The sequence below is a fragment of the Acyrthosiphon pisum genome, chromosome A1 (assembly GCF_005508785.2).
Source record: "Acyrthosiphon pisum isolate AL4f chromosome A1, pea_aphid_22Mar2018_4r6ur, whole genome shotgun sequence".
Taxonomy (NCBI): domain Eukaryota; kingdom Metazoa; phylum Arthropoda; class Insecta; order Hemiptera; family Aphididae; genus Acyrthosiphon; species Acyrthosiphon pisum.
Window position 1 is genome coordinate 54315095 of NC_042494.1, and position 12322 is coordinate 54327416.

A 12322-nucleotide genomic window follows, 5' to 3' on the forward strand; every position below is an offset into this window, starting at 1 on the left:
ACGGTAGAGTGAGCGCACATAATGCATAGAACGGGCGGTTATACGACCAATACGTTTATTAACAGAGCAATTATTAGCTCAAGAGGTGAGTGTATTTACTATTTTTATTTGTTTAATTGTTTCGACCTTTAATTAATAAATATTTTCAGTCGTAAGTCATAACCACGATTGATGTTTCATTTGTGATAGCATGGTCGCTGATAACGATGGCGCTGATAACAGCAAGTAAATTTACTCGATTAGAATGATAATTCAATAATAATTATTGAAGGCAAATAGTAAATACTATAATCCACCTTCCATCTTCTCTACATCGTCCTATAATCTATAGTATTTGGTATTGGCATAGTATTAGATCATTTGGAATTTGGATCAAGATCATTGATTGATATCATTCGTCTGTCATCATTCCGCGTTCGAGGCCTATAAAACTTTTCACCCCCTCCCTACAACCATGTACGACCCGCCGCCGGAACCACCCTCCGAGTCGGACTGCTGCGGTACCGGATGCGCGGACTGCGTGTTCGACGTGTACGACCGAGAGTGCGCGCGGTGGCAACGACGGCGCCAGACCGGCGAGGGTGACAGGCTGCGGCGGGATCTGCTGTCGGCGACCACGCACAGGCCATACCGGATCGTGTCCGCGCGGCCGCTCGGTGATGACGTACACGCGTACACGTTTGCGGCCACCCCGAAGGCCGTCGGCCGACTACCGGTCGCGTACACTCAACACGTTCACGTCCGGCTGGCCAACGGCCTCAGCAGACCGTACACGCCGGTGGCCGTGGGCGACGACGATTGCTCGTTCGACGTCCTGGTCAAGGTCTACCCCGGCGGAAGGTTCACCGGGCGGCTGTTGGAAATGAACGTTGACGACGTCGTCGAGGTGCGCGGGCCTTCGGGCGGCGTGCGGCACGACGGGTACGATTCGATAGTCATGTTCGGCGGCGGTACCGGCGTGGCCGGCTTCGTGGGTCTGATCGGGTCGCTGTTGGACGACGACAAGTGTGAGGCGTTGCTGAGACTGCATTACTCGTCCAAAACCCTTAACGGGGTGCTGATGCGCAAGGAGTTGGCCGGTTACGCGGCTTATTGGAATTGTGCGGTACATTTGTACTTAACGAGGGAACGCGATTGGTCGCAATGTTCGAAATCGTTTTGGTACAATGAAAATATAACAGAAGGAAGAATTTCGCAGGATAACATGGCTGAAATAATCGATAAACAACAAAACTTGCGAACGCTATGGCTCATTTGTGGAAACGATGAATTCAATCAATATATTTTCAACTCTTTACAAATTTACAATATTAAACAAGACCATATTCAATTATTAGATAATTCTATAAAAGATTTAAAAGTATCTTGACATTACATATTGCATGACTAGGCATCCTACAATAATTTCAACAAATTTTTACAAATTGTTAAAATATAATGCTAGGCATTTAAAATAAAAATTTTAATATTCGTTTAAATATAAACAATTTATCTATGTAAATTAAATTTTTTACTACCAGTGACCAAAAACATTTTTTTTCTTTTGGTTACTGTTTTAGTTGACAAGTGACGACTGCCAAGAAAGTATTGTCTTGCCACTATCACCATATTTTTAATTTTTGAATAATGTAGCCACACGGGACTTCCTCCTCTCGTCAATCAGACCTCATCAAATTTACTTATTGATTATTGTATAACTTGTTAGTACAGATTGTAAATATAAATTTTTCTTCAATAAAAAAAATGTAGTTATAACTTTTTTGTTTATAATCTTCAATATATTCTGTGAATATTCAATGTAATTACCATTATTTTATAAAATTTATTTTTACAAAATATTAAATAGAATTAAATATTTAAAAAAATTGAGTTTAGGAAAAAAATTAATTCAACATAACAATACTATTTATAAATGATTAGAACATCTAAAATTTAAGAGATATAAGTGGCGGACATCAACTAAACCAAACTGGTGGCTGGCGGAAGAATATTTTCTTGGCGGGCGTTAACTAAACCAGTATCAATTACTGTGAAAGTTTTTAGGTGTGCTCATAAATTGGTAATACTAATATTTTTATTCATAATCATGTCTTTTTTTTCATTATAATACAGTGAACTGGTATAGAAGAATTCAAGCATAGACACCTTGCTGTAATAATGTAAATAATGTATATAAATTGATTAGGGCAAACCTCTACAAGTCTTCATATTGTATAAAAAAAGATGAATACAAAAAAATAGCAAGTGTTACAGGCTTACAGTAAAGAATGTGTAAGATTCCAAAAATATTTATACCAAAGTTCAAAGATAAATTTAACACTGTTTTAATGAACGTTTCTTTAAAATAAATTATAAAATAATAAAAACTCAATACAAATCACTTGTGTTAGTTCTCCTTCTCACCCACAAATTCTTTAATAGAGTTATTTAACTTGTATTTAATTAAAATTTGTTGAATTTACTTGTTGTATGTAACTCAAGCTGACTGTAAAACATAATACAAATATTATAATCAACAAGTGAGTGGTGACATATGTAACATTCTCTTAATATTACTATGCATCATAATATTAATTGTAATAATATTTTTTCTTTAGGTACAATTAAAACATAATATTTTTATTAATATAATATTTTATTATTTTATTTCATTAAATAAAACAAAATAATTAATATGAACAAATTATTTTTTGGGAATTAAAAAAAAAAAATTAAATCTCAAATATTATTTTAGACATTATTTTATTTAACAACAATAGCAATTCAACTGGGTATTAGTTTTCACTAAAATTAAAAATATAATATAGATAATATAGAAAATATACATATATAAATATTTATATATACATATATATGCTTATACTTAATTAAAATGATCAGTAAGTGACTCAAATATTTTGTTATACATGATTAACACATTATCTACTTTTTAAATTTTTCTCACATTAACTTTTACATAACAATTTCACTTTATGAGTAATTTACATGTTTACAAAGAAGTAGTAACACAATACTCAAAATAAAAATACTACTACATAAAAGCTGCGATTTCGTCAAAAATGATAAGAAATTAATATCTGTAATAATAACTCAATTTTGATTACCTACTTAATGATCTAGGTAAATATTTATAGTAAAAAACATTTATAAGCAAAGCTGCTTTATTAATAGTTTTGTTGGTATCAAGTGTGATATTTCATGAGTCATTTTTTTCAACAATTAATATATTTGTCTATGCACAGATCACAAGTTTTCTTTGATAACTTTGTTTAACTGTTAATAATTTTCACTTAATGTTATTATTACTATATTTCGTTACACATCATCATCAGATTCCGTATATTGCTGATGACCTCGCATGGAGCTTTTCTCATGTCAGAATATAGGAGGTTCATCTCTGTATCGTCTATCTCTATACCTATCCAAATGAGCATCATATGCACGTTCTGCTTCTAACCAATCTTGGTATTTATACCACCATTCTTCCCACTTGACATAATCATTTAATGTAAGATCACCTAAATACCCTTGATCTTTATAATAAGCATAACGACCTTTTACATCTTCAATAGATGTACCTTCTGGTAATGACCTAGAAAAAAGAATTCCTAGTTAATTTTAGAAATCAGTTTTTTATAACATTATTTACCCTAAAGCTGGAGTAGGAAATGGATGAGGAGGTGAACCAATTTCAACTCTAAAATCATCACCAGCTGTCACACGAAGACTCCTTTGTGGTAACTCATGGGCCCGACCCATTTGAGCCACCTTACTAAAACGTTCAGATAATGTTAATTGACCTCCAGAAGAAGAACTCATTGGCATATCTGAACCACCAACACTAGATTCTTCTTCCGACATTGATTCTACTTTAATCGTTGGTTGATGTAAAACAGCCTAAAAAGTTTAACAATTATTTAGAACTTTAACATACAATTTAATATTAAAATAATTTATTTATACAGTTTCAATTTGTGAAGATTTTGATCTATGTGATTTTTTCTTTTTGTGCGATTTCATTTTTTTTATACGTTTAGTTTTGGTTGGTACAGATTCTGGAAGTGGACCAGCCTTAGGTAATCCAGTAGTAGAACTTACTTCTACTACGGGTGTGTACCTAGGTACTGAAAATGATCTTGATCTAAAATATAATAAAAATAACAATTAACAACTCAAAAAATTACAAAAGTTATTAATTACCTAGAACGTTCATGTATGGGTATAACAGGTCTGGACATTTTAGGAGATTTTGGCCTAGCTAATGGTTCTGGTGGTGGCTCACGTCTACCAGCAGGTATTCTAGCTTCACATACTGAACAATGAGAATCTGAACATGTACTTACACTTGATGAACGTACCTAAAATATTAATTAATAATTATATAGCCATAAAAAAATATTATAAGTTTTATGAAATTAAAAATATACCTCCTCAGCTGATGATGTTCGAATACGTTTAAGACCATGTTTTTTAGACCCTCTTCTTTTAGGTGGAGGTGAAGCTATTCCTAATCTACGATTGCGACCAAGTATAGGAGATCTACGTCTTCTACTTAAAGATCTGGATCGCCTGATACGTGAACCATTGGCTGGTGGTGACTCTGAAGTGGATCTACGCCTTCTTCTAGAATGTAAAGTTAAAGGAGACTTTCTTGCTCGGTATGGTGAACGGCGTCTATTTAATGGAGACCCCCTTCGAAGTGATAACGATCGGCGTGATCTTCTTAAATCGGGAGACCGTGAAAGTGGTTTACGTCGTTTATGGGATGGAGACCTACGCATAGATGAACGTGAGCAACTAGAAGAAAAGCTACTAGATGAACGTCTACTGATTGACCTAGATCTTCGATCACTATACATTTCTTTGAAACCAGAATGTTTCCACCTTAAACAAAAATATTTACTTAAATTAGTGATATGCATATGTATGTATTATAAAGGCTTCCTAAATAAAACATCACATAATATTATATTTATTTTTGATAACTTAATACTATAATAATTACAAAATTATTAAATTTAAACATTTTTTATACATTGTCAAATCATAATCATTATTTTTGGTTTGTTAACAACTTGTTAAAACATCTTAAGGAACAAGAAAAAGTGTAGAGCAGTGATTTTCAACCTAGTTGTTAAATTTGTTTATGTATTATATATAAAACTGAGATAGAACATTTACATAAATAAAATTAATTATTGGGAAATTTTATTTGGAATCGGGGACGTATTAATACTTCTTTCCAAATATTATAAGAACGCATCGGGCGGCGACGTGTTCCTGACCAGCAGCGCGCATCTCCCATAAAGGCATAGGTAATAACCAGTGGAAGAGGAAAAAAGTGCACGGAGCCGGTTTAGAATATATTCCAGGAACTAAAAAACATGTCTGGTCAGCTTATGTGGAATGTGACAATGCAGTAAAGGTTTTTGTTGAGCTTTTTAAACAAATTATAGGTAGTCTGCAAAATATCAAAAAAACAGATCGTACAATTTCAACAAAAGATTATTCACTTTTGGCAGCTGTAGAAAAAATTGTTTTGTAACTTTATTATTTTTCTGTGAAAACCTATTAAGGTTCACTCTTTCATTGTCATATTATTTGCAAAGTCTTAAGCATGATCTTTCATCTGCTGTTGATTATGCTAGCAATAGTATAAGGAGGCTGAAACATATAAGACAAAACTCAAAGGAATCGTTTTCACCAATCTTTTAAGAGGTTAGTATATTATCTAAAATGTATTTTGATATTGAAATCAAAAAATTCATCGTAATACAAATGAAAAAAATTATATAGATAATTATTCTTGTAATTTGCCAGAAGAATTTTATAAATTGTCTAAAATGTTCAGATAATTTTATTTACATTTGGAAAATTGGTTAGAACAAAAACACAAAATAACGGTATTTTATCATCAATAGAAATATTGTTACCAAATTAAGCATTAAATAAAAATGACGAAAATTAAAAACTTGATATTTATTTTAAAGATAACATTTCTGAAAAATTTGAAACAAGTGAGAATTTACTTTGGTGTGAAAAGTAAAAATTATTGAAGAAACCTCTACTGACATTATGGCAATTTTAGACACGTGTGATTCAACCTTTTACCCGAATATAAACCATCTGTTACGAGTTACACCTTCCCATTATCTACAACCGAAGCAGAGTTCATTTTCAACTTAAAAAAGGGTGAAAACCCAACTTCAAAATAAAATTAGAAATTAACGTTTAACAGGGCTGACTTTTATCTGTTCATTAGGAAATATATATTTCACCAAAATATGTGACAAAAATAAAAAAAGACAATAATAAAATATAATTATACCTATATTAAACCTGCATTTAAGTTAATCTTGTTTTTTATATTAAGGGCTTTTTATACTAAGGCCGTTCTCACAATGTCTGGTTAAAGTTAACAGACACTTAACCGGTCGAATTCTGCCGGTAATATAATCTGTTATCAATCGGTTAGCGTTAACCAACACTTTACCGGACATTATAAGAACGGCCGTAAGATGTCATAGCATGGTTTGTTTCTCTTTCTGGCCCTCGTGTAACATAGACAAACCGCTTTTACGCAGAATATTATTTTTTACATATTTTAAGAGTAGTAAGGAGTAATCTTAGAGTAAAATCGAACATTACAAAAGTGATAGAGAATAATATTTTTGAGGGTATGACATATTGATTTGTCTAAATATTGTCTCAAAACAATTTAAACATCATTTAAATTTATACATTTTTTATTTTATTTTGAAAGACAAATACAGTCAAATAAAAATAAAATATAAAACCGATATGTTAAACTTAAAAATATTATCTTCTATACATTTTGTAATAGGTGATTTTACTCAAAATTCATAAAAAAAAAACGATTTTAGGTGAAAGTGTCTTACCTATGATGTGTGTGGGTCTAAGAGGAAACAAATAATGCACTGACATTCTTTTAATTATATTTATACAATATTAATATTTATTATAAAACATCAATTATTACTTTATACATGCATTTATTAAATAACAAACAATTTGTTTATATATTCATATTATAACATCATTAATATATCATAACAAATTTAAATTTTGTTAAAATAAAAAAAAATTTTAAACTTAAAATTTTTTTTAATTTGCCTTTCCCCAAAAATAAAATCCTGACTACATCCCTGTTGGCAATTTTTTCATTAATAAGATTTAGAAATAATGATATAAAATTAACTCAATCAAAAAAAGAAGACAAAATTAAAGAAATACCAAATACTTTTAAGTTGAAATGTTGAAATTTCAGTTAAACATATCTTACTTTTTTGTTTACTGTGTAAAACTAAGTATATCTAAAACATGTAATGCATAATATTTTATAAAAATTTTTAACATACCTGTTCGGATCTTTTTCTTCAGCTTCTAAAACTTTGTTAATCCAATACTGGCTTTGATCTCTGTCTTTCCGGGCCCTCTTAACAACATTTTCCAGCTCTCTTCTTGGTGATTCTACCACAGAGTTGATAATAATAGGTACAATTATAAAATATATTTAAATTTTAAAATTGATGAATTTTAAAATACCTTTAGATCTGGCACGACTTGACGAAGCTCTTTTATCATTTCTATGCCTTTCATTCCTAGACATGTTCAATCCTATAAAACATTAAATAATACCATAGTATAAAATATTTAAAATAGTAAGTAAATGTTATCAATATATTATCACATGTAACACAAGGCCAATAAATAATATCATTATATGTAATTGATCAATTTTTGACGTACTTCATACCATTAGTCGAGCTGTCAGAATTACTTGGATTCATATACGTCCAGATGATGAGTTGCGACTCATAAATGAAAACACCGGACGAAAGGAATTCAATGGATATTGATATAATAGGAAAATGTTAAGTACTCAGTTATTATTCATTTTAATGTTAAACTTTAAAGCAATTTGAAAATATTTAGGTACGTATTTAGTTTTATATGTGTAGAAAATATCAATTTAGGTTACATTTTAGTATTTATTATATGTAATTAGTACTTTTCATAAACTCTCAATATTTAAATTATTAGTTCTACAATAACAATAATTTTATACTAACAACTAAACAATGTTGAGTATAAAAAAAATGTTTTCATGATTTAGACTAAAAAAATCCAGCAATAGATATTTACTATTTAACAAGGTAATCATAAAATATGGATTGTTAAATAGTTTGTTGAAACACTATTATAGTAAATATATTTTTATATTCAAAAAAAAGAAGGGAAATGAATCATAATATAAACTATTGAAAATGGGTATACCTAGGTACCTATGCTTATTAAATTACAATTGAATGTACATCTTTGAGTAGTAAGAACATATAAATACAGGCAACACATAAAAACACAGATTGCTGTATAAGATTAAAAATATAAATTTCAATATGCTTATAACATTGAGTTAAGTAGGTGATTATTCAAGAAATGGTAAAAGAAAAGCAAACAGATAGTGAATACATTTTAAGATATATTGGTTGGATACAAATTAGCAAAACGGTTTGCTAAAGCTTAAATATAAATAATACTAGCAGCATTACATAATATGCAATTGAGTTCTGCAAGTAAAAGCATTGAACACGTCGGACGTAGTACGAATGAGAATTAACGAGAAGCTACCCGAACGCTTCGGCAAGCGACATATCCACTAGAGATTCGCGACGACCGAACGGCAAACGGATATAATATCGACGAACGGCCCCCGGCAATACGCGCCGGTCGGAGGCTCGGTGTACATAGCGTCGCGCAATCAAAATACAATAATCGGACGGAAGCGGCTCGCGATCAGCTCGACGGATTCGATGACTTAACATTCTACGTGCACGCTCTTAACAAAGTACGTGTTTTTTTTTTTTATTATTACAATAACATTAAAACTTAGATCATGAAAAATTAAAAATAAAAATCATTCCAGCCATTCCAGATTGCCAACAAAATACATACTTATTGAACCAACGAACGTGTCACTTTTTAACTTTTAATTTTACGATTTTAGATTTTCACACACAACACCAAACAGATGAGAACTCCAATCGAACTCGAAAAATGCGTTCACAATCCCGCAGGAATGCGATTGATGTATAACCGACCGAGCTTTTTTTTCACATCAAAAGCGTCTTCGAAACGATAATGATTTACATAACAGTAACAGGCAGCAGCTACATAAAAAAAACACAAGCCCAGCAATAGCTAATAAGAAAAAAAAAATAAAAACATCGACCCCAGTACAGGCTGTCTCAGACGAGTGCTACAGACTGTACAGTGTCGCCACCGTCGACAGTAATCAGCTGCTGAAGACTAATAATATTATTCTAGTCGTACACTCGTACCACAGACTTCTATATTATGGAAATCTGTGAGTTGAACCCATAGATATATGCAACAATATATTATATCTATGGTTGTACCCATAGGAGTTTCGCTTAGGTATATCATATTGTTCTATGCCCATTGATGGTAGACTTATAAGCCCAGCCATTGTTCAAAATACTATAAATACTATAATACTATAATATTTTTTTATTTATATACAAATATACAATGGTTCAGACTCCAGACAGAGTCCCCCTTCTTTTTAAATTTTTTTTAGCGTACCCCTTCTATTTATTTAAAACGGAACGCAACATAAGCTAGTGAATTTGTAAATCGTGATTTCCTGATGCAAAATTTACTTAATAGGTACACAATATTTTATATTTTATTATAGCCTGTGAGTTGAATTAATATTATGAATTACAACAAAATAACTATAATCGTTATTTTTATTTTTATTCGTATCTATTGTGATAACTGATAAACAAAGGGTTAGAAATTAAAATCCCATTTTTAGCAGTTTTTAGTAATTTGTTGTTAATTTTTCCCGTAACATTAAATAACTATTGAGAAAATCGAACAATGATCTTCGTAAAGTACCATCTTGATCCAATTTGCTAAAAGATAAGGTACTATATGTTTAAATCCAAGCACTTCTTCTGGTAGAAATTTCCTATACAGGATAAAGAAAAAAATAAAATGAGCACCATTGTAAAACCAATAGCTTCCTCGCTCCGCTTAGAATCTAAAATAATAAATAAGTGTTTTTTCTTTCCATATGTATTTTTTGAATAAATTTAATATTGTTTTGGTGTGATAGGTTGATGTGTGAAGAGGAAGGTGTGGATAAAAAGCCAAATTTCTAGGAAAAATTATATTATTTTGTGCCTAGTTGAAATTCAATCAGCAACTGTATCATTAGCATCAATAGTACATACACAGGGGCGCCATTTGGGGGGGGGGGACTAGCACACCCTGTAATTTTGTTGTCCACAATTGGCCTAGGCCTAATTAATACTATGGCCAGATGGCCTTCAGTTTGCCAATCTTTAATTGTGTATGCACCGCAGGCCGCAGCTATTCACTGATAATCATAAATAATATTATAATATTGTGTTCTTTAATTTGATAATTGATAAATTGATATCGGTATCACTTTATCCACTGGCACACACAAATATGTGTAAATGGTAAGTGGCTACTGACAGGGGCGGACTGGATATTTTTGGCCCGTGGTGCAAAATTAATTAGGGGCCCGTAATTTTTTTTCAAACCTACCTAAATTAGAAAAGAGCCCTTAGTTTTATAAGTAAATATAAAAAAAAAATTAAGAATAACATGTTGTTTATTTGTAGAGATGTTGAAATATGTTATTTTATTTTTATTTTGTATAATACCGTATTATACCAGTATTATACCGTATACCGACTATGGTAATCGGGGGCCCGGGGTGCTACTTGGTGTATAGCACCCTGGGCCAGTCCGCCCCTGGTTACTGATAGACAAAAGACATAATAATAATAATATGCATCTATTCTATCTAAAAATATCTTTACTATACACTATACAGTATATATACAGAATGTATGAACGGTAAAATGTAATGTGTTAACTATAAAAATATGTTTTTATGAAGTATGTTTTTGATACTGTAATGAATCTGTAATGAAAAACTGAAAACACTAGAAACGTTTTTTTAACGATTGGCCTGGAGGTGGGAAAAAATTGGCCTCTTTAATTGTTTGCACACCTTAAAAAAAAACTAAAATGGCGCCCTGTACATACATATGCGTTTGTGACATAATACTATTTTAATGACAATAGGTATATTTATAATATCATATCTCTATAAGTAAGTCCATAACCCGTGGGCAGTGTGCAAACAATGTACCTATACTGTGTTTGTTGTGCCTGTCAACCGATTTACAAACTAGTAATAATATATTGTTCTATATGCAGGTAATAGTGTTATATTTATATGTTTTATGGTAAATTTATATAGATGCATCCAGCAAATTATTCATTTAGAATTGTTAGTTTTAATATTAGAGTAATTGTTGACCTATAATAAAACTTTAATTGTGGCTTGGTGTAGCTAACTCCCAGATGGGTGACTACCCGGGATTTTTAGCAATAAATCCTTGCTACACATACAAAACGTATTCCGACCACAACCGTTCCCCCCCCCCCTACAAACAAAAAAAAAACAGCTAATGGCCGGGTTTAACTCAATAAAATAATTTGAAAAAAAACATTATTTGTGTTTCCTCGTTGTATTGATTACAATATTTTAATTTTAAAGCAATTTATTAGCAATATATTACATAATTTTAACAACTCATCCATCTATATAACTTAACAAATAAAGGAGATTCGATACCAACCGTTTTATTGATGAAAATGTACATATTAAATATTTTTTTATAAGTAATATCGTATTGATAAAATGATAATACTACAGTAATGTGATGAAAAGTCTAAAAACATTAGGTATTTAGGTCTGAACACGAAATTAATGATAATTGACTACGCATACATTTACATGATACGCACTTAAGTCTAAAATCCCCTTCACAATCGAAGATGCCTATAATAAAACTCTGGAAAAAATAAATACTATTTAGTATGTACCTCAGTGACGTGTATAGAAATAATTTTTGGAGTGGGCTATAGTAGACAGAAACTAGCAAGTGATCTATTACTTAGAGGCTACTGTCTACTATATATTTAACAGTTTCTATAAATATATTCGTATTTGTTATTTTTCAACAGGCTATGAAATATTATAACTTATAATAGTACCTAATAAAATATATTGTTGTTCTATTTAAAAAGACTGTAATTTCGGGGAGTAGAGGGGCTGCAGCTCACTAGGCCCACCCCCTATAATCAGTGGCGGCCACTGATCTACCTACAAACAGAGCACTCAAAATAGCTCAATAAAACCAGTAAGTCACGAAAGAGACATAATGAGATA

The 12322-nt window shown here is 31.3% G+C and overlaps 2 protein-coding genes across 5 annotated transcripts; one reads left to right on the top strand and one right to left on the bottom strand.

The window, feature by feature from the left end:
- Positions 1 to 13: 13 nt before the first annotated feature.
- LOC100167071 (NADH-cytochrome b5 reductase) lies at positions 14 to 1744 on the top strand. Of its 2 annotated transcripts, XM_016806133.2 has the most exons (2): positions 14 to 85; positions 150 to 1744. In XM_016806133.2, the coding sequence occupies exon 2, from the start codon at positions 455 to 457 to the stop codon at positions 1367 to 1369; it is 915 nt and encodes a 304-aa protein (XP_016661622.1). In that variant the 5' UTR covers positions 14 to 85; positions 150 to 454; the 3' UTR covers positions 1370 to 1744.
- Positions 1745 to 2723: 979 nt separating this feature from the next.
- On the bottom strand, positions 2724 to 9279 carry LOC100169119 (serine/arginine-rich splicing factor 4). Of its 3 annotated transcripts, none has more exons than XM_008186932.2 (8): positions 8977 to 9279; positions 7567 to 7638; positions 7380 to 7491; positions 4428 to 4884; positions 4201 to 4358; positions 3964 to 4141; positions 3650 to 3897; positions 2724 to 3592 (listed from the first exon to the last, which is right to left on the bottom strand). In XM_008186932.2, the coding sequence occupies exons 2-8, from the start codon at positions 7628 to 7630 to the stop codon at positions 3376 to 3378; spliced, it is 1434 nt and encodes a 477-aa protein (XP_008185154.1). In that variant the 5' UTR covers positions 7631 to 7638; positions 8977 to 9279; the 3' UTR covers positions 2724 to 3375. The 3 variants fall into 3 exon arrangements, with proteins under 3 accessions (XP_008185154.1, XP_008185153.1, XP_001952849.1); XM_008186931.3 differs by lacking the exon at positions 8977 to 9279 and adding an exon at positions 7778 to 7975; XM_001952814.5 differs by lacking the exon at positions 8977 to 9279 and adding an exon at positions 7771 to 7974.
- Between the last annotated feature and the right edge of the window lie 3043 nt (positions 9280 to 12322).

Bases quoted from the DNA above. Each gene is read 5' to 3' on its own strand.
- LOC100167071 (XM_016806133.2), top strand. From the start codon at position 455: ATGTACGACCCGCCGCCGGAACCACCCTCCGAGTCGGACTGCTGCGGT.
- LOC100169119 (XM_008186931.3), bottom strand. From the start codon at position 7,811: ATGAATCCAAGTAATTCTGACAGCTCGACTAATG. The intron at 7,639-7,777 runs GTATGAAGTACG...AATGTTTTATAG, and splicing joins TTCTGACAGCTCGACTAATG to GATTGAACATGTCTAGGAAT. The intron at 4,359-4,427 runs GTATATTTTTAA...TTAATATTTTAG, and splicing joins GAACATCATCAGCTGAGGAG to GTACGTTCATCAAGTGTAAG.